A 23,897-nucleotide genomic window follows, 5' to 3' on the forward strand; every position below is an offset into this window, starting at 1 on the left:
AAGGAACTTTCAGAAATCATTAGTTAAACTACCATTCAACGTTTTATAGGCAGAGAAAACTTTTTCTCGAACCGTAGAAAATTTCATTGTCAGATCACCGCTTCAATGCGTGATGGAAATCTACAGATAAATCTGCATCAGGCATTGCAGAGTGCAAAAAACAGTGTTGCAGAACGCGTTTTCGAATATTAAATTCTCATCAGTGCAACTACGTTTATGAACGCAATAACAACGGTTAAATTTAAACTCAATACAATACATTACAAACATTATAAGGACATATTCTCAGTGTTCAATTGAATATTAATAAATCCAGAGACATCAGAGATTTCCATCACGCATTGAAGCGGTGATCTGACAATGAAATTTTCTACGGTTCGAGAAAAAGTTTTCTCTGCCTATAAAACGTTGAATGGTAGTTTAACTATCATCATAACATGTTCATCATGCAATCAAGCATGAAACCACACAGAAGTTTTAAAAAATGAGTTGGCAAGCGGTCCCACTTCTGAAAACAACGCATAAGCACATGCAGCAGCAAACGACATCAAGCTATGTTTTTCTAAACATCTCTAATTTTTCTTTAGGTGTTACTTGAAAGAGAATCTTTGCTGGATTGGCTTTCCTTATGGCATGGGTTAAACCTACTACGGCACCACTTAAATCACTGCTTTGCGACGTCTTTCTATCAGAGCCGTTTTTGTCGAATAACTTTTTTGAAAACGAACGTTTCTTTTCTGCTCTTTTCTTCCAGAACGCGTACAGGTTCGTCTATTGCTTGGTCTTTTTTGTGATTTGGATTTTCTCTTGGAGTCTTTTCAGCTCACTTCTTTTTCTTCCAAACACACTTAATTGCTCCATCGTGGTGACAGATCTTGAACATGGAGCGATTGAGACTTTTTCTTGGAGAATGAAAACGATTTTTATTACGCTACTCCGGTTTCTCCACTGTTTTGATCTCTTGCTTCCACTTTTGCTACCCGATCTAAACAAATTCCTAGCCAAATACAAGATTTGGGGTGGTGCGAAGGTTAGGTCAAGCTTGGTCTGGCAGCTCATCCGTACTCAAATCAAGTGTGAGAATTTGATGACCTTGCTTGCCTGGAAGATTCCGTGGTTCTCGCAAGCCTTCACACGAAGACAACGCGTTGAGCCAAGTCGTGGGAGGTTCGTACTGTAGCTGATAGATAGCCTACTTACCTACTACAAACCTAAGAGCAATTGTCACTTGAAGCGGCAATAAGACAATTTAATTAGCTGCGCTTGGCAACACTGACTCAAATTTGCAAAAGAAAGAGTTGCCAGGTGTACTAAAACTCGAACAAAAAACGATAAAATTAGCTTAATTTTATGTACAATTTCCAGCGGTAACAATCCTTTGGACTTTTATTTGCGCGAATATCTAATTTCTTGGGTCTTCCGTGAAAGGTTAGACCATAAATAAAACGCTTTTTGCATTATTTGTCCTAAAACATCCGAACTTCATATAATCTCCCAGGCCTTTCCTGATTACCTTGCAACTCTAATCAACCTTTACAAATTAAATCAGCTGGCTTAAAGTTGTAGCTTTATAACTTTCTAGGCCTATTTAAACAAGACTTTTGCTCACTGCAGCTAATTGTTTTAATTAATTAAGCCTACTTTCAAACCCATATCACTCTTCAATTTGATAGTATGGGGTGGGTGGGCCTAGTCAATGTTATCGTTAGCATGTCCTGGTTGCAGCTTTTGATATTTACTCTTCATGTAAGTTCCAGGAGTGATATTGGTGTTTTATGGTGGGTAAAATTATATTGGTAAGCTAAGCCAAATTCTATAACGAGGGTAGGTACTTCTCAGTTGCCTTGTTTTGCTGAAAGAAAGGTTTAACTTAGGTCAGCGTAATAAAGTTTTGTTTTAGTACTTTTCAGGTACCGGTATAAAGTATTGAAGTCTTGCAAATATATTTTTTACTAGATACTGAAAAATGCTAAATCGTCTTAAAAAGCGACTGGAAAGAGATGTAAGTAAACTATGTATAATTTTCATAGAACAGGTACCGTATTTAATATTTTTGTTGTTACGGTAACTTTATAAACATCTTATCAGATAAAATTAATGATTTATGTATCAGTAGAAGTGTAGGACTGCATGTCAGTCCTAGCTGTGACATATTGGAAGTGATATTTGCCTATAATTATGATTTTATTTCCACATAGTTGCCATTAAAATAGTTCTATTCAATAAATGGAGTATTTTGATTTCAGTCTCCAGGAGATGCGCCGAGACTTAATTCAAATGCTGGAAATACTAGTGAGCAGTCTGTAAGTTTTATTTTTATCATTATTGTGATTTGAGACAAAGTTTATTAATGCTGAAAATTGAATAAGACAGTCCACCAGGCATTTAGTTGAATAACATGATGCATTCTACTGGTGCAAATTAAGCTGAACTATCTCAAGACATGTACCGTATAAAGTGACAATCTGCTTTTATTCCAACGTTTTGTTGATCAAACACGACTGACTTCTTCAGGGGCTAGACCAGGTAGTGACTAATGTCTAGAATGGCAAAACACAGGACCATGTTGCTGAAATCAACTAATCATGCAAAACGAAAATTCAACTTCTAGACAATAATTTGTACGTGATAATTTTATTTGTCTAGAAGTTGAATTTTCATTTTGCATGGACAGCTGATTTCAGCAACATATCATTACCTGGTCTAGCTCCCTGAAGAAGTCGGTCATACCAGATTAACAAAACATTGGAATGAAACCAGATAGCCTTTTATAAATACATCTTGTGATAGTTCAGCTTAATTTGCTCCAGTAGAATGCATCCTGGTATTTACCTAAATGCCTGGTGAACAAACTTATTCGATTTTCAGCATTACTAAACTTTCATGTTATACACAGCCTTTGAATTTGGCGTCCTCAATTAATTATCGAGGTAAATGTCTAAGCAAAGTAATTGAACAAAATATGAATTGAGTCGGAAAAGTGCTGACTCCAATTTCAAAGACAGTGTTAATTACAAAAACTTTGTCAGAAATCAACTCTTTTTACATTGAATCAATGCCTGTAAATGTTAATACTTATAATATGTAGAGAAATTGTAATGAAAAGTATTTAAAAACAAAGTTGATCAAGCCTGTGTAAAACTTGCAGGGATTTATTTGTCCAATGTGCATGGCCAACTTGAAATCAGCAGAAGACCTCCAAAAACATTTTGATACAGCACATTCTACACCTGATCCTCCCAACCAGGAAGTGTCTGTTAGCAAAGGTGCAATAGTATTGGTTGTTATTTTGTGATGCTCATAACCTCTTAATGATTGCATGAAATATCTTTGTTGTATCCTAAAAAAGAACAGTTGTGGTGTGTTTGCATAAATATGTATACTGACAAAAACACATTCTTTGCAAAAGTAATCTTTGCTGCAGAGTTGCAATTGTAATTTGTGTTCAAAAGTGATGTTTAAATTATATTTTGTGTGTTTGAATGAAGTCATGTGTCTAGCCGAGTAGATAATGCAAGAATAACAATAGACACTCTGTGTCTATCACTATTCTTGCATTATACAATATACACTTGACTGAAAAGCACTTGTTTGTTCAAAATTAATTTTTTGATGAAAAGCACAGTTTTAATATGGCCAACTAAGGTAAACACTTCACCTCACTATGTTATTGCTTTAACAGTTTAACTGGTTTGTTTTTAGAAATTATCCATCATGCCAACAGCCAGGACATCAGAAAGCTTTCTCAGCAAGATTTTACTCCTGAGTTGGCAGCTCCTCCAAACAAAAATGGTGTAAAAGATACTTCTGAAAGTTTTACTACATTAGATGGAAGCACAAAAGACAGGTGCCAAACACGAAACAAGGCTGGGCCTTAAATGAATGTTAGAAAAACCTACTTTTTAAGCATTTGATATGCAAATACCAGGCGCTGGGTATTGTGGATTTTGGTTAGCCACACTTTTGATTGTAAACAGGTATATCAATGTTAATTAATTGAATGCCCCACCACCATGAAATTACCAGCCTTGCAATACCTTGTTCCATCATATTGTGCTGCTAATAGAATTTTATCTTTTTAGTTCTAAAAGGCTGGATTTCGCAAACAATCATGTTATCTCAAGTAACAATTTTAACAAAACATAATTTTTTTGTTTTGTGCGCCTTATTCATTTTTTATTCTGATAGAATGTATTCAATGATCTTGTGCTTTATTCAGTAACATGATTACTCTGTTTGATTCCAGCCAAGCTAACGAAGCAATACTTAGAGGAGAAATCGACGATCTAAAAAGCTCATGGAACGAAGAGAAGTGGTATTCTGCTGAATTGAAAAAGGAAATGGAAACTCTAAAAGAAGAAAAAATTAAAATATCAACTGGTACAATTCACTTTCTACACCTACTACGTAATCGATTCTCAAATATTTTATAGTAAATTCTTTACTGTGTGCGGTTTGTTATTTCTTTTTTTATAGCTTCTTCAGGAAAGTCTGAAGAGTTTTGTGTCTACTTATATTTTAATATCACATGCTGGGTAATGGGTATGCATGTGATTTGTAGGTTGAATAGCTATAGTATGTATATATGTTATGAACATCTTTAATCTTTTGTTTGATAAACAGCACAAGCAGTGAATTTGATTCCATTTTTTTTATAATGTTAGATTCTGAAGTTCTACAGAAGCAGCTGGCCATAGCCGTGGCAACGAATGAAGAACTAGCAAGGCAAAAAGAAACCTTAGAAAAGAAAGCGATAAACATGGCTGAAATTGTCGCGGGTTAGTACTGATACCGTACTGATGCTGGACTGATACCAACGAAAATTATTTTCAAAACAAATCTCCCTATTTACTTGAACCATTTTTGCCTGCAGTCACAGTCAAAATGTTCAACATTAGTTATATTTGCTTGGGCCTTTTCAGACGTCAAAGCCTCTAAAGACGAGCTTGAAAGCCAAAAAGCCGCCGTCGAGGAATGCTGTAAAAACCAAAGTGTGGAACTAGAGAAAGCTGCCATATGGGTCCGAGACCTCGAGTCACAACTGGTAATGCGATTCACCATGTTACTTTGCTGTGAATGGAACTCAGTTTGCTATTTAGATGTGTGACTTGGCTGAGATATTTCTCGTACATATACGTTACTTATAGTTTTCTTTTAAACGTCAAAATTTTGGACCATGCATTTTTTTTCAAATGTCTTTAATTTTTTCTGCTGTCTTTTTTAACCCTCTTAAAGAAATGTTTACCAGCTCGTGGCCGAATGGATATGACTTCGGCTTGAACGCCGGTAGATCTGAGTTCGATTCCAAGTCGGGTCATACCAAAGTCATTAAAAACTGGACTAGCAGTGACGTATACTCGTCAAGTCATGACTGCAGATGCATCATGAATATTGTTATGAGGCCATCGATCAGAAATCCTTTGATATTGGTTCCACTATTATCAAGTTATTATCTCCGAATCAGACTCTCCGAATCGGACTCACCGAAACGGGCCATTCCGTTTGGAGGGAGTGGATTGGTCGTACAGGTTTAATGCGATCTGTATGTAAATAAATCGCTTTGCATTTTCATTTCGGTTTCAGCCTCCCGGGGAAAGCATCGAAGATTTTGTAAAGGATAAGGTACATATGTGTTCCGGCACTGCTTAATTCTTCATTTGATCATTTTTATGTATATTGTTCTTTTTATGATAGCGGCGATAATTTAACTTCTGAACGTCTTTTATTGACTGACAATTTATAGAACAAGATTTCCAGTGTTTCATTCATAGCAGTAATGATAAATCGAAGCGAACTGTTTCACTTGTTTCAATATTACTACCCTCAACAATAACTGTTTTGACATTGCATTATTGTGTTTATGAAATGTTTTAGAGAACATTCGAGGTACGGTAATCTATTCGAAAAGAATTGACTGGTTTTCATGGTTTGTTATTCATGGTCGCAGGCTACATGAATGGTGTTGCATTGTTGGTCAAATGCCTTGTACAATTTCTCTGGTTGCCGTTTTCATATCTCCTAAAGATTAAAAATTCGTGACTTTGCACGAAAAACAGCATTAATCTAATTACTGTGTTATCAATCGTTTAATGAAATATCTGGTTTTGCCCATGTAACGTTTTAAACAATTTCTAAACACGAAAAGGATCTGATCTGTGTCCAACTTGGCTTGCCTACGATCACACCTCGTCATGTATTTACTATGCCTTGATTCGGAATGCATGACTTTGACGTCAATTCAACCACATCCGACGATAAATTTAATGACATTTGTGGAATTTTTTTAGAAGCAATCATGGTCTGCACAAGCCGGTGTGCGTATAAAATACAGTCAATCATTTACCAATGTTGCCAGATTGTAAACATTGCCTTGGCAAGTGTTCTGTTTAATGTCCAGTTACCAAATGACACTTCATCCTAAAGTTTGAATATTTTTATGGAAATTTTTTACGCTTATTCATTTACTGTAAAAATTAATCGATAAATCTATATCATTTTATTTATTAACTATGATTTTTAAAAAGACCTATTGATGGTGCGTTGTGGATGGATACAAAATTACAACCCTAGCGAGGAAATCAGTCCTTTTTGCATTGATTCAACGTCTTTAATCATTACAAAAAAAAAACTGATTTTCTGCTTGGAAATTATGCCTTTGATTTATCGTGCAGGCGATGCTGTTGCACATGTAATCCTCATCTGTTTGGTGCGATTGAAATGTAATGACACGTGATCAGTTAACTGTACAAATGGTCATTGCTGTCCATAGAAGCATGAATGAAATATTTATGGAAGCACAGTTACTTTTGAAGCTGACCCTTTATGCTGTTACTGACACATTGCCGTTATCGCTGAATCGACTTCATATGTTTAAAAGCATAAAATATTTGGTAGTAGTTTCGTTTGGCATTTTCACGCTTACAGCTCGTTTTCGTTTAGTCAGTTTTTAAATATATTTCCAAATTGGTAAACTGTGCTGAAACTACCGGGTAGTGGAGTTCATCCATGGACATTGGACAGTCTAAAAGCAAACGATCAACAGTTTCCTGTTGTTTTTTTCCAAATTGGTGTGTTTTGAAGTTTAGTATACTCACAAACCGCATTCATGTTATAATTTATTTCAGCGTAGAGACAGCATTGTGAGGTTTTGGGATATTACAACATTCCTTTTTGAGTTTTATTTTTCATGAGTTACAGAAGTGCTATATCTCGTGATCGAACCCCGACCTGAGATCAGTTATTGTTTCCAGCTCCAGCGTCCGGGAGCAGACGATGTCATGGTGTTAAAGAAGGAGCTGGTCTCCGTGCAGACGCTTATGGATCAACTGACCATAGAGAGCGAGGAGAAAGGAAAAGAAGTGGAGAAAGAGCGACAGCATCTTCAACAGCTTTTGGAAGAAGCTCGAAACCAAGCGACGATTGTGCAGCAAGAATTTGACGCTTACAAAGTCAGTGCTTTGTTTAATTGCTTTAGCCGGCAAAATGAAATCATACTTCCCAGCAACAAATTCGTCCTTTTTACACTGCTTCAGCGTCTTGTTTGCTGGGTTATTGCTTGTATCACAACCAGGAAAAGTCGCTGGTTTAATGTAAAAAGAGCAACGTTTGGAGGCTTGGTTGATGTGTGACTATAAAAAGTGTCACCAAAACGCAATTCTGACGTCGTTAAATGTTTTATTCACATTTTGATCACTGTTTGTTTACGACTGAAACGCTAACTTTCCCCAAGGACGAAAATGCACGTTTGAAGTCTGAAAATGAAGAGACCACCACCGCCAATTTGAAATCTTTAAAAGATTTCGAAGAAGAAAAAGAAAAACTGAACCAGCAGTACTCTGACCAAGAAAGCACAAGACAGGTACAAGGATCGCTTGTGTGCGTTAAAATAATTTGTTTAGCATCACAGTGATATTATTTTTAACCTAAATGATAATGGGTTATTGTTGGATATTTAAAACTTTTCTTAGAGGTGATCGCAATCAGATGCATCTCACACATACCGTGACTCATGGTGTTCACAGCTGACAGAAATATTTTTTCACACTTCTTTCATATTGTGTGTCTCTTTACTTTAACGGCAAAGTGTTTTTTGAACACCTCCCATTCATTTCATTCTGGTGTTTTTGAATTAAATTATAATCCAAAAAATGTTTACCAAGCAAGATCGTTTTTCATTGCTTGAGTTGAATATTCCCGTCACATTCTTACCTCTCGTAAAGTTACAGATTTTCTCCGATTTTTTTTTTGAAAAAATACGCACTAACTACAATCTTGAATGCTTTAGGTATAACTTTTGTCTGTTTCAGCACCTGGTTGTCGGTTTGCGCGTCTCGGATTTGAAACTACGATCGTGTGCTTAGCTGAAGCTAAAAATTCAGTTTATATTTTTAATCATCTACTTGAAAGAGTTTGCTTTGGACATTTGTTATTCAGGAGGAGCTGAAAAATCTTCAAGCATCCCTGGAGAAAGAGCAGTCTTATTCGCAGTCCGTTGAAGCTGAGAATAATCGTCTGCAGGAGGACAAAGTTGCGATGAAAGAGGATATTAGCAGGTCTTTACTCTTCAATGTTCTACATCTTATTCTTCTTCTTGATCTCGCTTTCCATCACCTGCCCTAAAATCTAAACAATCATGTCTCATGAGAAAAAAGAAGACTGTTATAACTGCTCGTTTTGTTGTTAAATTAACCTTGATGTCATTTTAATCGTTTTTTTTTGTGTTGGATTTTTGGTTTCAGACTTTCAACGGAACTTAACAATCTCGTTCAACTTTCCGAGAAAGACAAAGCGAGTTATGACGAAATGAAACGAAACTATCAAGACAGTGAATCCGCGAAAACCGAATCGGAAAGCAAACACGCTCAACTAAAAGAGCAACTGGCCGCGTGAGTCTAAACTCTAAAGTACAAGGCGTTAGGGTTAGCTTAAGCTCTAAAGAAGGGAAGTAGCAGAAGAGAGTGGTCTGGATCTGAAATAGGTATCTGTGGAAATTTTAAGCTCAAAAGCTATAATACGAAAGTTGTAGTAATTTTCAATCACCTTGTTATCATTGCTGTTTTAACTTCAATTCAGGAAGCTTTCATTTTCAGTGATTTCTTGCCAAGTGGTGTGCTTACAGCTTTACAACCTTTCAACCGTGTGTTACAATAATTATGAATTGAAGTCTAAGGTTTTTCAAGGCTTTTTGCATTTTTATTATGAATCATTTATTACATTTCAAATCTAGTTAGTTTGGCTTTTCCTATCTTTGCTTAATGGTGAATCAAGGTTAAATCAATGCATTTCTTTGCAGGTTGCGACAGGAGACCGAATTGTCCACTTCGGAAAAGGAAGCACTTTTTGAATCGGTATCAGCCGAGCGTGACGATTTGAAATCACAAATCAGTGAACTGAAACGAGCTTTTGAAGAAACAAACAGAAGAAACGACAATTTAAACCAACAGTTGGAGGAATTGAGGTATCACACTACTGTACTTGCACCTTTCCTTCTTCATTGTTGGGTGACATATTTCACAAAATTTCTAGACCAAAATACAGAACTTTTTGAATATTGTACCTTGAACGAATGTTGACAGTGAATTAATGATTTGAGAAAAAAAAAGTTGCCTATATTTTCCTCAATATCTCATAGCTTGTTTATTTTTCATAGGGATTCGAGTAAGCAAATAGAAATCGATGGAAGCTCACAAAGACAGAAACTTGAAATAGAAGTCGCTCAACTCAAGATCAGACTGGAAAGTCTGGTGGAAGACAATCAAAAGGTAATAAATTTTAGTGCTCACAGCCTTACATTGTACCGCCCGTTGATGTTATTGCCGCTTTTAACTGAAAACGTTTTTCTCCAATGGTTTTTGTGCAATTAATATACAAAAATATGTGTTTCTTGATATTGTTGACAAAATCGATCAATATTAAAATTCATTGATAGCCAAAATTATGAAGATTAAGTAGATTGATTTTCCCAACTGCGTGAGAAATTTTAGAAATTTAATTATTTGTTTTATCCTGGATGCCATTTTCCTGAATTTGGCTTCTTGAAGTAGTCACTCGTGTGATTGACGAAATGTCAGAATATGTGCAGGTCACTTACCATATCGGTTGTAGAAACACCTGTCATGGTTTAACGCAAATGAAGTTGTTTTCCAAATTGAATGATTTACGGCAATATGGTTTTATGTTCTGCCATGCTAGACAGGTAGTCATCACCTGTTCTAGTCCCCTGAAGAAGTCAGTTGTATCTTATTGACTTGTCTTGTCGGTTTGTTGTTATCAGTCGAATCCAGGGCTCACCACGTGGAGGTTGACAGCTTGAACCCCAATTGACGAAACGTAGGAATAAATGCGGATCACCTAACACACCTTATGATATTTTGTTTTACAACAAAACAGTCATTTAAGAACTGTTATTGTCATCGAAGTAATGGGCTGTTCACAATTCTTTTATATTCCAGTTGCTGGAACAAAAGTCTGGAGCAGAAAACAGCCTTGAATCGATGAGATCCGATCATGAAGAACAAAGAAGTTCACTGCAAACCCGTTTGCTCGAATCTGAAAGACAGATACTGAGTCTTAATTTAAAGGTTTGTTGGAAAAAAATAGATAAATCGTGTTTATTTAGCAAACATACTGTAATGTAATACAAATATAATGTATAATATCATTTCACAATATTCTACAGACCAACCAGTTGGAAGAAGAAAAACTCCAAAAGTCTGAAAACTTTGACGAGATCCAAGCTAAGCTCTGCGCCGCTCAAACAGGACTTGAAGAAGCGCAATCCAAAACTCACGCGCTGAACACGGAATTCGCTTTGAAAACACAGGAAGTCGAGTCACTGAAGGTGAGGCATACCTGTTCTTGCTCAAATTACTGCCTCAGTACACTTGCCGCAACATGATAGGTATCTACAAACAGGTAGAAGGGGCAAAACGTGTTCGAGACTGAAATGATGAAATAGGTTCAACAATTTAGCACTGTCGTAACACTTTCGATTTCTACAGTACAATAATATGGATAGATCAAAAACAACACGTTAGAAAAACTACACAAGATTTGACTATTGTTATAATGATCGTGGTGTGTGTTGCTTACTAACACAAAACTAAGCTTATTTTTTTGATAACACTTGTCCTGGTTATAACATGTAGTATAAGCAACAGCCATCTTGACATAAAATATATCATTTTTCTTCAAAACAACTTTGCTGACTTTAAAATGTCCTTTCTATGTCGGATTTTTAAAATTCTAGGATGATGCGTCGCTAGCAGGGAACGTACGGTTACCAACCGAGCATTGACACAATTGCATGGTAAAATACTCGTATGAAAGATACATTTTGGTAAAACAAAACGCAACGAATCTTATCGCGATAGCTGTACCGTAATAGAATCATTTGAGATGTATGAAGACACAAGACATGAAGACACAAGACACAATGAAGACACAAGATCGGTTACCTGCTGCACATGTTCCATTTTTGGCGTGATCACGAAAGAGATTTTTTGTTAGTGGAGTGTAGACCATTCACTCATCTGAGAATGCGTCTGAAAGTCTGCCTTCAAATCCGTCAACTCGCTAGTCTTGAACGGGCATGAGTTGAGGGACAACGGACTGATTTGTACAAGCTTTTGTGTATTTTTCATCCAGGAAAAGCTTGCAAGAACATCTGCAAAACTTGAAAACGAAGTTTTGAGAACAGAGAAAGCCTCCGAGGAAGCCACAAAGTAACTATTTTCTAATGAAGTAATGACGTGTGTAAATTTACTGTCACTCCCGAAGTAACTTGTCAACTAGAAATTATTTGCTTCTAGGACGGGTAGCAATTTATAACTCTATTACATAGCTTTAAAAAGCTACAACTTTGATGTTAGCATTTTGAATTTATTTTTCTACCGAAAACGTTAAGTTGTCAAGTGATTTCTAGATATATACTGTCATGAATTATTGTGGATTTATTGATTCGGGAAGAGTTCGCTGCTGTCAAACCACTCGACATCTGAACCCCTTAAAGGTGGACACGAAGATTGGCTTCCTAGCCTTCCCGTCCACAATCAAACCTAAAACCGCCTGGCGTGAACTTGAACCCCTATTTTCAAGGCAAACAATCGTGCGCATGAAGCTTTTGTTGTTTCGAAGACGAATCGACTATTAACTGATCCTCCTCTTCCAATAGGTTGAGGGAAGAGCGGACGTACCTGATGGCACAGATGGAGGCTGGAGAGGGGGAGGCTGCTGCTCGAGCTCAGATCGCTGAGGAGAATAACTTGTTGAGGAAGCAAAAAGAGGATACGGAGGAAAGGTTAAGGAAGGAGATGAGGTTTGTGTTTGTAAATGACAATTTAGAAAATCAGTTTTGACTATACGTATACAGTATTATAGGTAGTCTGACAACTCGGCATGCGACAACTCAGCAATTACATTTCAGCAACTGAGATTTACGTGCTCACGTCGGACTTGCTTGGTGATCGCTTGTGAAACATTTTTCTGACTTGTGACATGCCAAATTATTGCTTGCTCAAATGTGACTTGCTCAGTTTCATCATTTACCAACTTCAGCCACTTGCTCAAATGTTGCTAGCTCAGTTGTCACTTGGTCAGTTCACAACTGCTGACTTGTAAGAGACTCTACGCCAACTTAGCGAGGAGCACTTTTCTTTATTCGTTTTTTTATGTATACTTTTTCACGTGAATAAAATATGTTAAAACCGTTCATGATACTAAGTTTTGCATGTCTGTGGTAGTTCTGTTCTTAGTCCTGGAATCTTGCATGAACTAATCTTTCGGTTATCAAGATTGCTTTTCCCTACCTTTAGCTAACACGTGTAAAATAATTCCACATAAACAAGAAATATCATTAAATTGACCAATAATGGGCATTGCTTATTATTTGATACAAGTATTTGTTAAACCGATTTTGACGTTATTTTACGTAAAACAAACACAGTCAGCATGAATCTGCAATCAGTGAGTTGAACGTGAAGCTGTCCCAAGCGAGCGCCTTGCTGTCCGCCACGCATGAACAGCTACACTCCTCCGAGCAAACCGTCATCAAGTTGAGAGACGAATCGAAAATTGAAAGAGAAAGAATGGTGCAAACTGAATCGGAGTTGAAGGTTGGTCGAATTTCTACTTCGGCATTGTGACTTGTAATTTCGTTGTTGCTGATGCATGGTTGGCTCTGGGGGGCTGCTCGAAACCAACTTTTTTTGGTCGAAACGAAATGTTTATACCAGCTTAATTTCAAACGAATTCAAACGAAATCAAGACTTAGAAGTTTGTAAATAAACGAAACGAAATCTTTCCAACAAACCTAGTTAGATTCTGGGGTTAAGGTCAATGGGTGTCTTAGATTTGTTCCTATTCTTTCAATGTAAGTTGTGACACATTTTTTCTTGTAAACTGAAACAAAAATAAGAAAAAAATAAAAGTTCATACCTGTTTTTGAAAATGAGTCATTTATATATATATATATTTTTTATTTGCTTCCAGTAAACATCTTCAAGTATGTAATAAACATCTGGTTTGATCTGTTTGTTGAAACGTAACAAAATAGAAATAGCTTCCAAATTACTTGCGATCTATGTCATTTTTCATGTTTTTTTCCATTGCATGTGAGGCAAAAGCAACCAACCAAGCATGCGCAACTGATTTGCCCTAAAACTACAGTATTATCTTTTTTCCCATCACGTTTTTGGCAGACAGATCTAAGTCGAATGGACTATCCAGACAGCAAATTTGCGTCTACAGACGTTGAATCCAGGGATATCTAAAGAAGGGAATACGAAGGCTCACAGCGATTGCTGATTCTCACGACACTAGATTAAACATGCGGTTCTTTTTAAAATTGCAGAAAGTTTTGTAGTGCAGCTGGTTCAGTCAGCTACACAAGACAGTTAGCAAGTGTTATGTAGAGCATATTTAAAGAATACTTGTTTAGAAGGACAGTTGAAAGGTTACCAGTTAGCTATTATTCTTAACAAAGCCTTTGCAGTTGGTTCGATGTAAAGCAAGTATACGGGTAGTTGAATTGACAAGTAATTATGAGCATTCAGTGAATATCCATGCCTGGTGGTAATAGTGGAATGTAGGTTGTCATAACAAAGTTTATTAAATTACTATTGGTCCCGACTGTCATATCACGATAAACAGAGATTATTTACTATAAATATTAGCCCTTCTATTGTCAGACGTAATAAAAGCCTACGTATCCCCTTCTTTAGATATCCCTGGTTGAATCAATGTGACAATGTATTTTGCTGTCTGGGTGCTTGCAGGCAGATCTCACTTGATGTTGTGATTGTTCACATGAACAACTTTATGGAAGAATTGTGCTTCTTAGGCAAAGGCAGAACTGTTGGCGACCACTGAAGCAGCCGGGATGACGCAGAGAGCTGACATTGAAAACCATCTCGCCACGGTGAAGCGATCGTTGGATGACAGAATCAAGGAGCTAGAAAAGTCAAATGAAGATTTGGTGTCTTCTCGATCAGCTTACGATGAACTGAAGGTTTGAAAAAGTTATTTTGGAAAATTTATCGCTAACTTTGTTTAAACGTTGAATAAACATAAAATAAACTGATTTCCGAAGATGAAAAAGTATTGTTACGTTTAAAACGAGCTTTTGCTCATTATGTTATTAGACACAAATCAGTCAACTTCGTCAAGATCACCATGTGGAGATTGCCAACATCCGTAGTAGTCTTGAGAGAAGCAAGAGCGAAACTGCTGACGCTCTCAATGAAGTTAAAAAGTGGAAAGAGGAAATGAAGAGAATGGAAGAAACAAACTTAAGAGAAAGTGAGAGAAGAAAAGAGGAGTTACAAAACGTGGAAACCAAACACGCCGAAAAGTAAGTGAAAATGGCCAGCCAGAACATCACGCGATTGACATTCAGTTGCCTGACATGGTTGAGCTGACATTCAAGTTACAATCTGTCCTCTTGTTTGTCTGTTAACACCAATTTTAGAGAAAGGTGTGATGATTTCTAAACTTGCACTCTCTGGTTAAAATAGTTAACGCACAATCAATTGAGCTTAGCCTAGTTTTGTGTTCTGAGATCTCCATGTTGATGGCAATTGTCTTCCATGGTGTAGGTTGACCAACCTTCAAGCAACTCTCGCACAAGTCCGCGGGGAGCTAGCCAGTAAGGAAGACGATCATCGAAGGGAGGAATCCCAGCGTGCCCGTGTGGAGGTGGAACTCAACCAGGTGTGTTTTCACATGACTTTGAGGTCTAACTCTTTTTTCTTACTTCGTGTGGTGGAATGGGAGTCAATATGAGGTTTCCTAAATCTGTTTTCCTCATCTTTAAAGAAGGATAAACGCTTTTCATATTTCAGTTTTTAATTTTATGATCCTTTTCACATGATTTCATGATCCATTTATATGATTTTATGATTTATTTTAATTGATTTCATGATTTACATGAACAGTTAGTGAACAATTGGGTTCAAACCTAATATATTACCAGTCTCTCATGTTATCATAGACCGAGTGTTACTCATTTTTGTGTGAAACATTTTTACAATTTTATTTCAAGGCTTAAAATGCGTCAATGTTAACGTGATTGTGTATTTTTGACAAAAATTGAAGCCATCACTTCTGTGACTTCAGTAAAGTTGTTAAATTTTTTGATCTCGCAGCAGTCACAAGTTATTCACTGTCTTAATGTCTTTGTGTTCATCTCAATTGTTTACTGTCCCCTTTTTAAGACATTATCTAGCATCTATAATGCTTTTGTTCATGATTGTGTTCAGACAAAGCGGCAACTGACAGAAAATGAAGAAAAATCTGGTAAAATCCAGTTGAAACTGGACGAGTCGCTGGCTGCTTTGCAGAAGTTCTACGTCGATCTGTCTGAGGCGCAAACGAAGCAGGAAAATTTATGCAAAGAACTTAAAGAGGAAAAACTTAAATCAACCACGGAGCAAGATGATCTCAAGAAGAAAATAGAAGAAACAACAGGAGATTTTGAAGCACAAATTAAATTGCTAAAAGAAAATCTTGCTGTAAGTCGGGTTAAGAGTTAAGAATAGACCAGGAAAATTCATAGCTGTCAAAAGGTTAAGTTTTTGTACAAATCTTTGAAATGACGTCTTACAAGTAACTTCTTATCTGTTTTCAATTGACTGTAAAGAACCTTTTCCAACGTTTTTTCATGATGGAAGAAAAAATCAAATCAGAGTTGCCATTCACATTATTTTTTTTTGCTTTTATTGTTTTTGTGCTAATACCTTTTGACTCTTAACATTCAGTCTTATTTTTGTTACAACGGCTATAAAGCACTTGCGGTTTAGTTTAGGCGCTTTGTTTAATGAAAATTTCACTGTTCTTAGAAATAATCATCTTTACAGAGTAAGCAAAAAACTTTGGAAAAAGAAGAATCTTCAAAGAAATCAGCAATGGAATCCTTATCTGAGTCAAAATCCCAGCTAAGTGAGCTACAAATGAAATTGGAAGACGATCAAAAGTTAATAGAAGATATACGGGTCCAGAAAGCCGCAACAGAAGAAAAGTAACTAATAGAGTAACTCAAGTTCTTTTCATTATTTTTACCAAGTTTTTAAAAGGTGTACTGCTCTGGACAGACTTAATTTCGGACTGATTTAATAAGAGGCTTCAAAGTTGTAAAATTAAAAAAATCTACGTTAATTGAGCAACACAAGAGAGAGAAACTATTTATTTCCCTGTTGCTTGAATAGTAACTTTGATGTACAAGTAAACTTAAACAAAAGACACGGCACAAAGACAAAATTAGATTTCGACCACAGGCAGATCTCAGTCCCCAACCGCTAGTTTATTGCTTATTGTTCTTCCAGATTAAGCACCGAAATAACAAACCATCTCGAAACGATTAGTAGTATGACGTCAGAATTAGCTTCAAGCAAACGCCATGGCGACGAACGGGACTCGGAACTCGAAGAAAAATCAGCGAAATTTGAAGCCACCCAACAGGAACTGAATGTGAGTTGCGCTAAACATGTGACGTAACAGCTCGTCGTGTCGTGGGAAGTTTATCGCGGATGTAAAACAAGAAACCGACTTAGATCTCGACACGAATGACACTTGCTGATCAATGAATCGACTGTAAATAATTCGGCGACTGTAAACAAGTTTGCGACTGTAAACAATTTGGCGACTGTAAACAATTTGGAGTTGACCTGAAATGATTCGTCGGCACATGAGCTCAATAAAAAAAAACGAATATTTGCAGCAAATTTTCTTATTGGCGTTATCTGTATCTGAACCACTGTAGGGAAATATGCAGATCTCGTCACCATCTTCCTTTTAATCTTTTGCATGGATTTGAAACTTCGACCACTAGAAAGTTCGTGATGAGCTGGACCAGCAAACGACGCTGCTGGCAGAAACTGAAGTCGAGCTTGAGAATAACAAGATTGAATTGAAAGCAACGTTGCTGGAGGTTCAGACCTTGAAAGATAAAACGTCTATTCTCACCACCGGGAGCCAAGAGTTGGAAGCAAAACTCTCTGACGAGCTGAAGACTATTAACGCTTTAAAAGTAAGTGGCTATAATTATCTTGCGTGAGAGCAATTGCTAAATGCTTTACCGTCTGCCAATTTTCATGTTGCTTCTTCAAACACTTTATCTTAACTGCTATCTTATGAAGACGGCGGAGAAGTAACTCGGCCAGAAATTTTCTACTTTTTATAACGATTCAACGTGCGCTGGCAATGTAAAATTGGGTTGATTTACCAGCTGCCTAAACAGCAAAGTCCGTCATTTTTTTAGTGATACGTCCACGGACGTTGAAAAAGTGTGAAAATGATGGTTTTGCTGTCTGGTTGGTGAAACCATCCACTGACTTACGAAAAATAATCAGTTGGATCCTCCCCTACAATACGGCTGTGTCTTCGTTTTTTGGCACTTAGTGACTGACATGCTTGAAGGTTGACACAAGAAGTGTTTTCTTTGTCTTTTCGTTTACTTAATTCTGAATTTAACCACCAGGAAAGACTCAGCCAGTAAAATTGGTCATTTTATTGCTTCAACGTATATAAACGTTGGTAACCTCAAAGTCACCAAAGTTGTCCGTGACTTACCTTACTTTGTTTTACATGTTGCCTTGATATAAGTTGCTTGATGAGACTCTATTTTCTCTCTATGTTTAGGAAAAGTTGGAGCTTTCAGAGAATGAGCACAAGGTCATCAGTGCGGAGTTAGCAGTATCCAAAGACAGTCTCCGCTCCATGGAAGATGAAGCTCTTGCGAGGAAGTTGGAGTTCGAAGAAAGATGCCAGTGCTTGGGAGATGAGGTATGCAGAAGGCAACCTTGTTGTTTCCATTATGAGAAGAAGTAACATTGAAAGACGGACCAGAGTGGAATTTGTTAATCTGTTTACAAGAGTTGGCTTATATTAAATCCGCTGTCTTTGATCTGAAGAGTATCACTTGTTCTCTGCAATGCTTTTACCGAGTGCTCGATATTTATCATAAAGGATACCAGTGTTCGTACTTGTGCGTGTCCGGATTCTTGAAATAGTAAGCTCTTTTTTAATCACGCGGCTTGAAATATTTTTTATCAACAAATACGTATTTCGTAGCTGGCTAACCAAAAAGAACATGGGGAAACACTGAAAGCTGAGTTAGATGAAGAGAGACTTTGCAGAGAAACTGAGGAAACGAAGAGAATAGAAGAAATAAAGAAATTCGAGGCGAAAGAAAATCTTTGGGAAATGGAAAGGTAAATTGCTATGAGCAAATGTAAATTTAGAAGATTATTGCTTTAAAAACGCACGTTACTAATAAAGAAAAATTAAAACTGTTATAATTACACGAGAATCTTTATAATAATTGCTTATCACTGGACACTGGACACGTGGACACTGGACAGACATGTTCTGGTGTGGTTCGGTATCAGAGGTGAATAACGCCCATGATATTTTTTGTCACCCGCGATAGAATATATTTATTTTACTACTTATTCAGTCCTTACTTGTCGAAATGCCTTTATATGTTGTTGCAGACTGCAGTATATTAGGCTAAACGTTACTCAAGTTGTTTTCACAACTTATTGTTTGATTCTCTCTCGCCTCTGACGTAATGGTTGCTCTTGGTACAGGAAGAACTTTGATCAAAAAATTGAATCGCTGGAGGCAGCACAGAGCTTGCTGATCAGCCACAAGGTGGAGCTTCAGAAGTCGATAGATAATCTTCAAAGCTCTGCCGACCACGAGAAGAAGCGTGCAATTGCCGCAGAAGAAGCTGCGAGAAGGTCTGCGGAAACCAAGGACGCCATGATTGCAAGTCTTAAAGAACAACTGGTGAGATTCGATTTATGAAATAGTTTGTTGTACCAGTGTGAGCATCGGCATCGGCGATTTTGTCCGTACGAGAATTCGTTTGGATAAAAGTATTTTGATTTTCGTGGCACACCTTTAGTTTTACATTCTAGAATCACTTACAACATATAAAGAAATTTAATATCAGCTATATTCTTTGTAATATGAATCAGATTACCGTTTCTCGCCATTTTGTTTTTTTGCAAATTATTACCCAATAGTTGTTAAAATGTTTATGAAAAATATTCCTCTTTACTATGATTGTTGTAGAGGAAAATTGTTATCCCCCAATACACGATGCTTTGGCGCGTAACTCTGTAAGCCGTCATCCCAACTGCCACAGTTACATGTCTTACAAACTCTATTTGAACATGAATTTGCATTGTTTTGTGCCTCGTTGCCTAGACAAGCTTTCAGGCAAGCATCTCCCCACACAGCTAAAATCCTTCATTTTTACGTCTGCAGAAGTTGCATCAATGAAAAAATGACGGATTTTGCAGTTTGAGACGCATTAATGTTTTTGTCTGTAGGAAAATAAATCTCGTGAGTTTGAATCATCCGAGGCCGACCGCGTGGTGGCAGAGTCGCGCCTTCAACTTGAGATCGGGACCTTGTCCGAGAACTTGAACAGCACCAGATCGGAGTGGGTGGCGACGACTCAGAAGGTGGACACCATGGCCAGGGAAAACGACGACCTGAGAGGTCAACTGATCGTCCTAAATGTAAGAGGGATCAATTCAAGCTTCATGTCTACAAACCCATTGCAAACAAGAGTAGGATTTCAGATTGTGTGGTTTAACTTTGTGACTTGGGATTATAAGGTCTCTCTTTCGATATCCCGTTCGAGTCACACCTCACAGTACTGCTCCTTTATTTGCAAACTAGTCCAGTGAATCTGTTTGTCTTGTTTCTAGTCTAAAACACATGTGATTTAGACATAGAAAGTTGCGCGAATGTGCTAATTTGAAGAGACTGTCTGTATTGTTTTCAGTGTTTAAGTGTTACAATTTTTGACAAGAGTTTGACAAACGGTTTACAAATCATACATAGAGTCCGTATGGAATTTAATCTGAAACCACGTGTTCATATTACTTTACTTGCGATTGCCATGATTTCTTCAGGCGACCGTGCAAAGCAACTCGGATGAACGGCGAGCTCTATTGGAGAGGTGCTTGAATGGTGAGCAGCAAGTCGAGCAGCAGAAGGGGAAAATTCACGAACTTCATCGCAAGTTGGAAGATGTTCATTCCGCCATGCATGAGCTCGGTCGCGAAAATCAAGCGCTGCAGGTGAGACGCTGTTTCGTCAGATGACGTCTTTCTAAACGAAATGAGAGCAAACTTTTCTTGAGCATTATGTAAAGGATTGGAATGTTTTAAACCTTTTTTTACGTCTTCGAAACCTATTTTTGTACCCGAGTTTTCATATCCAACGAAAGTTGGTTACGTAACTTGACGCAAATGACGTAACGTGCGTAACGTTCTTTTTGCAGGTGAAGCACACCAACACAATATCACGTCAGTGGGCCGATGACAGCAAGATCACAAAGTGCAAGGCTTGTGGACGAGATTTCTCTTTTTCTGTCCGCAAGCATCATTGCCGCCATTGTGGCGACATCTTCTGCAATGATTGTTCATCCAGGACTGCCACAGTCGCTGCTTCTAAAAGCCCGGTTCGGGTCTGTGAGCGTTGCTATGACGACTTGTTAGTTGCCGGTTAGAACTTAAGTTTTGAAACCCTCAGTTTGATGTCGATATACACGATTGATTACACGTGCATATATTTTATGTGAAAGAAACGAAAAAAAAACAAAAACAAAGCAATTGATTTTCCTGAATTCGTTTTTTTTTTCAGTGTGCAATTTCTTCAACGCCCAAACAACTAAACTATTTTTTGAAATTGATTGAATGTAGGATTGAGCCTTTTATGAAGCTTTCCTTCATTTTTGCGTACTTTCAGCTGCTTTGAACCGTTACCCTGACCCGGTCACCGAAATTGACAGCGTAAAGTGTTTAACCCTTGTTGAAGTATTGTATGGAAACAATATAATCCATTGGCTGTCGCTGAATAGATGGTTGTTAGTGCGCTGATCAACTCCTCACACCGAGAATCGAACCGTTATTTCTTAATCTTGCCATTTGTTCGTTCCTGAGATGGAAGTAATTCTTTGCATTGATACAAAAAGTGTTGCGGTGCAAGTCTACCTGACTAGTTTCCTTTTTTCTGAAAAGAAACTTAGTTTGATAAAAAAAAAAAAAACAATTGACATTCAAGTTCTTGCATATATCCCCTGAAGTGCAGACAATTCTGTCTAACGTGCACAATTGAAATGCAAATATGTTTGTTTATGTGTTATTTTTGACTTATGCGTCGTGTTTTGTTCCTGTTACGTCGAACCAGTTTCTAGAATTGTAGTTGTTCCTTTAAATGTAAAAATTAACAAACGAAAGACCAGATCTGTGTTTATGAAAGCGTGTATGGTGTGAACAATGGATTTCTATATTATCATCACAGCTAGCATAATCCGTCATTTTACATTGATTCAATGTCTACAGTCGTTAAATCAATGTAAAAAGACTGGTTTTATTGTCGTGGATACGATCGAAAGCTATATCTTTAAGGATTTATTTTTCAGTCGCCAAGTGTGTTTTTGTGATGACTCAAAGTAAACGAGACTTGCTTTTCACCTGATTCCACCAAAATCATCTTTTCATCAAATCAGTCCTGTTTTGCACATGTTGAATTTATGTAAAAGAGAACTGATTTGCTTTGTGCGTTTCTTTCAACCGTTCTTACGCTGCTGTTTTGTCAAGCTTGATGGAGTTAATCATCATTGTTACATTGATTTTTGTCCATCAAAAATATCGTATGGCCGATTTATTACTTTTTCAATTGATCCTAATCTAATGTTTCCGTTGCGTTGATATTATATTGTTTGTTTTGGATATGGCATGGTGCATTTTTTTCCTAAAAGAAATCAAAATGTAGTTGAATTTGAATTATTGTGGACGCTAAATAACGGTAATTCGACTGAAAATAATTCTATTTCACTACTTCTTGTAGATCTCTTACAATGATAATAATCTGGGCACTAATGACCAAGAGTCGTTTGCAAAAAAAAAATGGCAAGTATACAGTACTTTCCTTATATGTATTTCATTATATCCACTTTAGCAGCTGAAAGAATAACCTACTGACGACGTTGAAACAATGCAAAAAAGGCGACTTTTCTTGCCGTGTGTAATCGTTCCGAAGCAGATCTTAATTTATTGCCAGTTTTTATGAAGCCACCCTGACCATGAACCTTTGGTGCGGGATAAATGGTCGTGATTGAATAGAGACCTTCCATGCCACATGTCCATGGTCTACATTTTTTTTTTTATCAACATTACATTTCTCAAACTTTTAAAAATTTGTCTCGCTGATGACGTAACTAGAGGTGCCCCAGGCGTGCAAAACAGCTAAAACAGGCTGACCAGCCACACTTGTATTAAAACTAGGTGTTTTGACTTCAACTAAAAACAAAGGTGGGGTTAAAGTTTTATGTTCAGCTACCCAGAAATGGCCTCATTCTTTCTCCTGTCACCCCGATCACAATATTATCTCAGACCGTAAGAACATTTACTACATTTTTAACATTTGTATTCTGATGTAATTGTCAACGAATAACATATCTTCATCGTCAGTATTTATAACAGTAATTTATAATTCCTTTGAACGTCCAACAGCTTCTGTTTCTAACATCGTTAGTGCTGCTTGTCCTCAACAGCAAAGATCATGGCCTCAAGTTGCGGCTTAACAGAATTTCTATTTACTCTATCTAGAATGTTATCTTCATGTTTAGTAACTGTTTCATAAGAAAAATGCTTAAAATAACTTAGTTTTTTTTTTAGATAAATTAACGCCACGACACGGTTAGCTCAATTGATTGTGGATTCTTTATCTTCTGCCCATTTAAGCCCCTTTGTGGACTTATCCTGGCAGTTTCGCATACTTGCAGACGGTTTGAACCACTGACGCAGGCCTGTCACCGAGATTTGCAGAGTGAAGTTTCCGCTTGTCATCTCATAGAAGTGTTGTTTATGAATTATTTCATCCACTAGCCTAAGTGTCGCTGAATGGAGAACTGACCTTGAACTGACGCGATTGATCTTGCAGTTTCTGCTTTTACAAAGTCGGCCGCTTATATTTTTTTTAAATGTAGGATCAGTGATGAAAATAGTACACTTGCAAACATTGATGCAGTTTCTTGCTAAGCGATTGCTTTTAGAAGGTTTATTCTGCATCTGATGTAACCTCATTTGCAGCCTACCAGTCAATGGCTATTACATTTAAAGGTATATTTCATGTGTATCACTGTTAATCATATCTATATTATATTGTTCAATTTGCAGTCATAATTGCGATCGTGCTTCATGTCATAATAAAATATTAAAGCACAGCGTTCGACCTCGGGAAGGTTAGGGATTTCTCCATTCTTACTGATCGGAGGGCTGCGATGGATATTGGCAGCCAGTAGCGTTAATAGAGAGGGTTTAGGATATAATTTTGGACCTGAGATGATTTTGTTGACTCAAAATAATTTTAGCATGGAT

The 23,897-nt window shown here is 37.2% G+C and overlaps 1 protein-coding gene across 2 annotated transcripts; it reads left to right on the forward strand.

The window, feature by feature from the left end:
• The first annotated feature begins 1,898 nt into the window (after positions 1-1,898).
• Positions 1,899-23,746, forward strand: LOC145778250 (uncharacterized). Of its 2 annotated transcripts, XM_082589706.1 has the most exons (32): positions 1,899-2,002; positions 2,247-2,303; positions 3,149-3,266; positions 3,703-3,847; positions 4,247-4,380; positions 4,665-4,778; positions 4,923-5,044; positions 5,584-5,622; positions 7,251-7,448; positions 7,730-7,858; positions 8,434-8,552; positions 8,739-8,885; positions 9,293-9,457; positions 9,650-9,761; positions 10,452-10,580; positions 10,679-10,840; positions 11,647-11,723; positions 12,173-12,316; positions 12,944-13,112; positions 14,339-14,506; positions 14,640-14,848; positions 15,093-15,207; positions 15,756-16,007; positions 16,353-16,513; positions 16,818-16,962; positions 17,324-17,521; positions 18,133-18,276; positions 18,565-18,704; positions 19,083-19,284; positions 19,833-20,024; positions 20,424-20,591; positions 20,795-23,746. In XM_082589706.1, the coding sequence occupies exons 1-32, from the start codon at positions 1,967-1,969 to the stop codon at positions 21,020-21,022; spliced, it is 4,638 nt and encodes a 1,545-aa protein (XP_082445832.1). In that variant the 5' UTR covers positions 1,899-1,966; the 3' UTR covers positions 21,023-23,746. The 2 variants fall into 2 exon arrangements, with proteins under 2 accessions (XP_082445832.1, XP_082445833.1); XM_082589707.1 differs by lacking the exon at positions 5,584-5,622.
• Positions 23,747-23,897: the final 151 nt, after the last annotated feature.

The sequence above is a fragment of the Aplidium turbinatum genome, chromosome 10 (assembly GCF_918807975.1).
Source record: "Aplidium turbinatum chromosome 10, kaAplTurb1.1, whole genome shotgun sequence".
Lineage (NCBI taxonomy): Eukaryota > Metazoa > Chordata > Ascidiacea > Aplousobranchia > Polyclinidae > Aplidium > Aplidium turbinatum.

Excerpts from the sequence above, each read along its gene's own strand:
- LOC145778250 (XM_082589706.1), top strand. The coding sequence starts at position 1,967 with ATGCTAAATCGTCTTAAAAAGCGACTGGAAAGAGAT. Across the intron at positions 7,449-7,729 it reads AAGAATTTGACGCTTACAAA|GACGAAAATGCACGTTTGAA; the intron begins GTCAGTGCTTTG and ends ACTTTCCCCAAG. Across the intron at positions 13,113-14,338 it reads AAACTGAATCGGAGTTGAAG|GCAAAGGCAGAACTGTTGGC; the intron begins GTTGGTCGAATT and ends TGTGCTTCTTAG.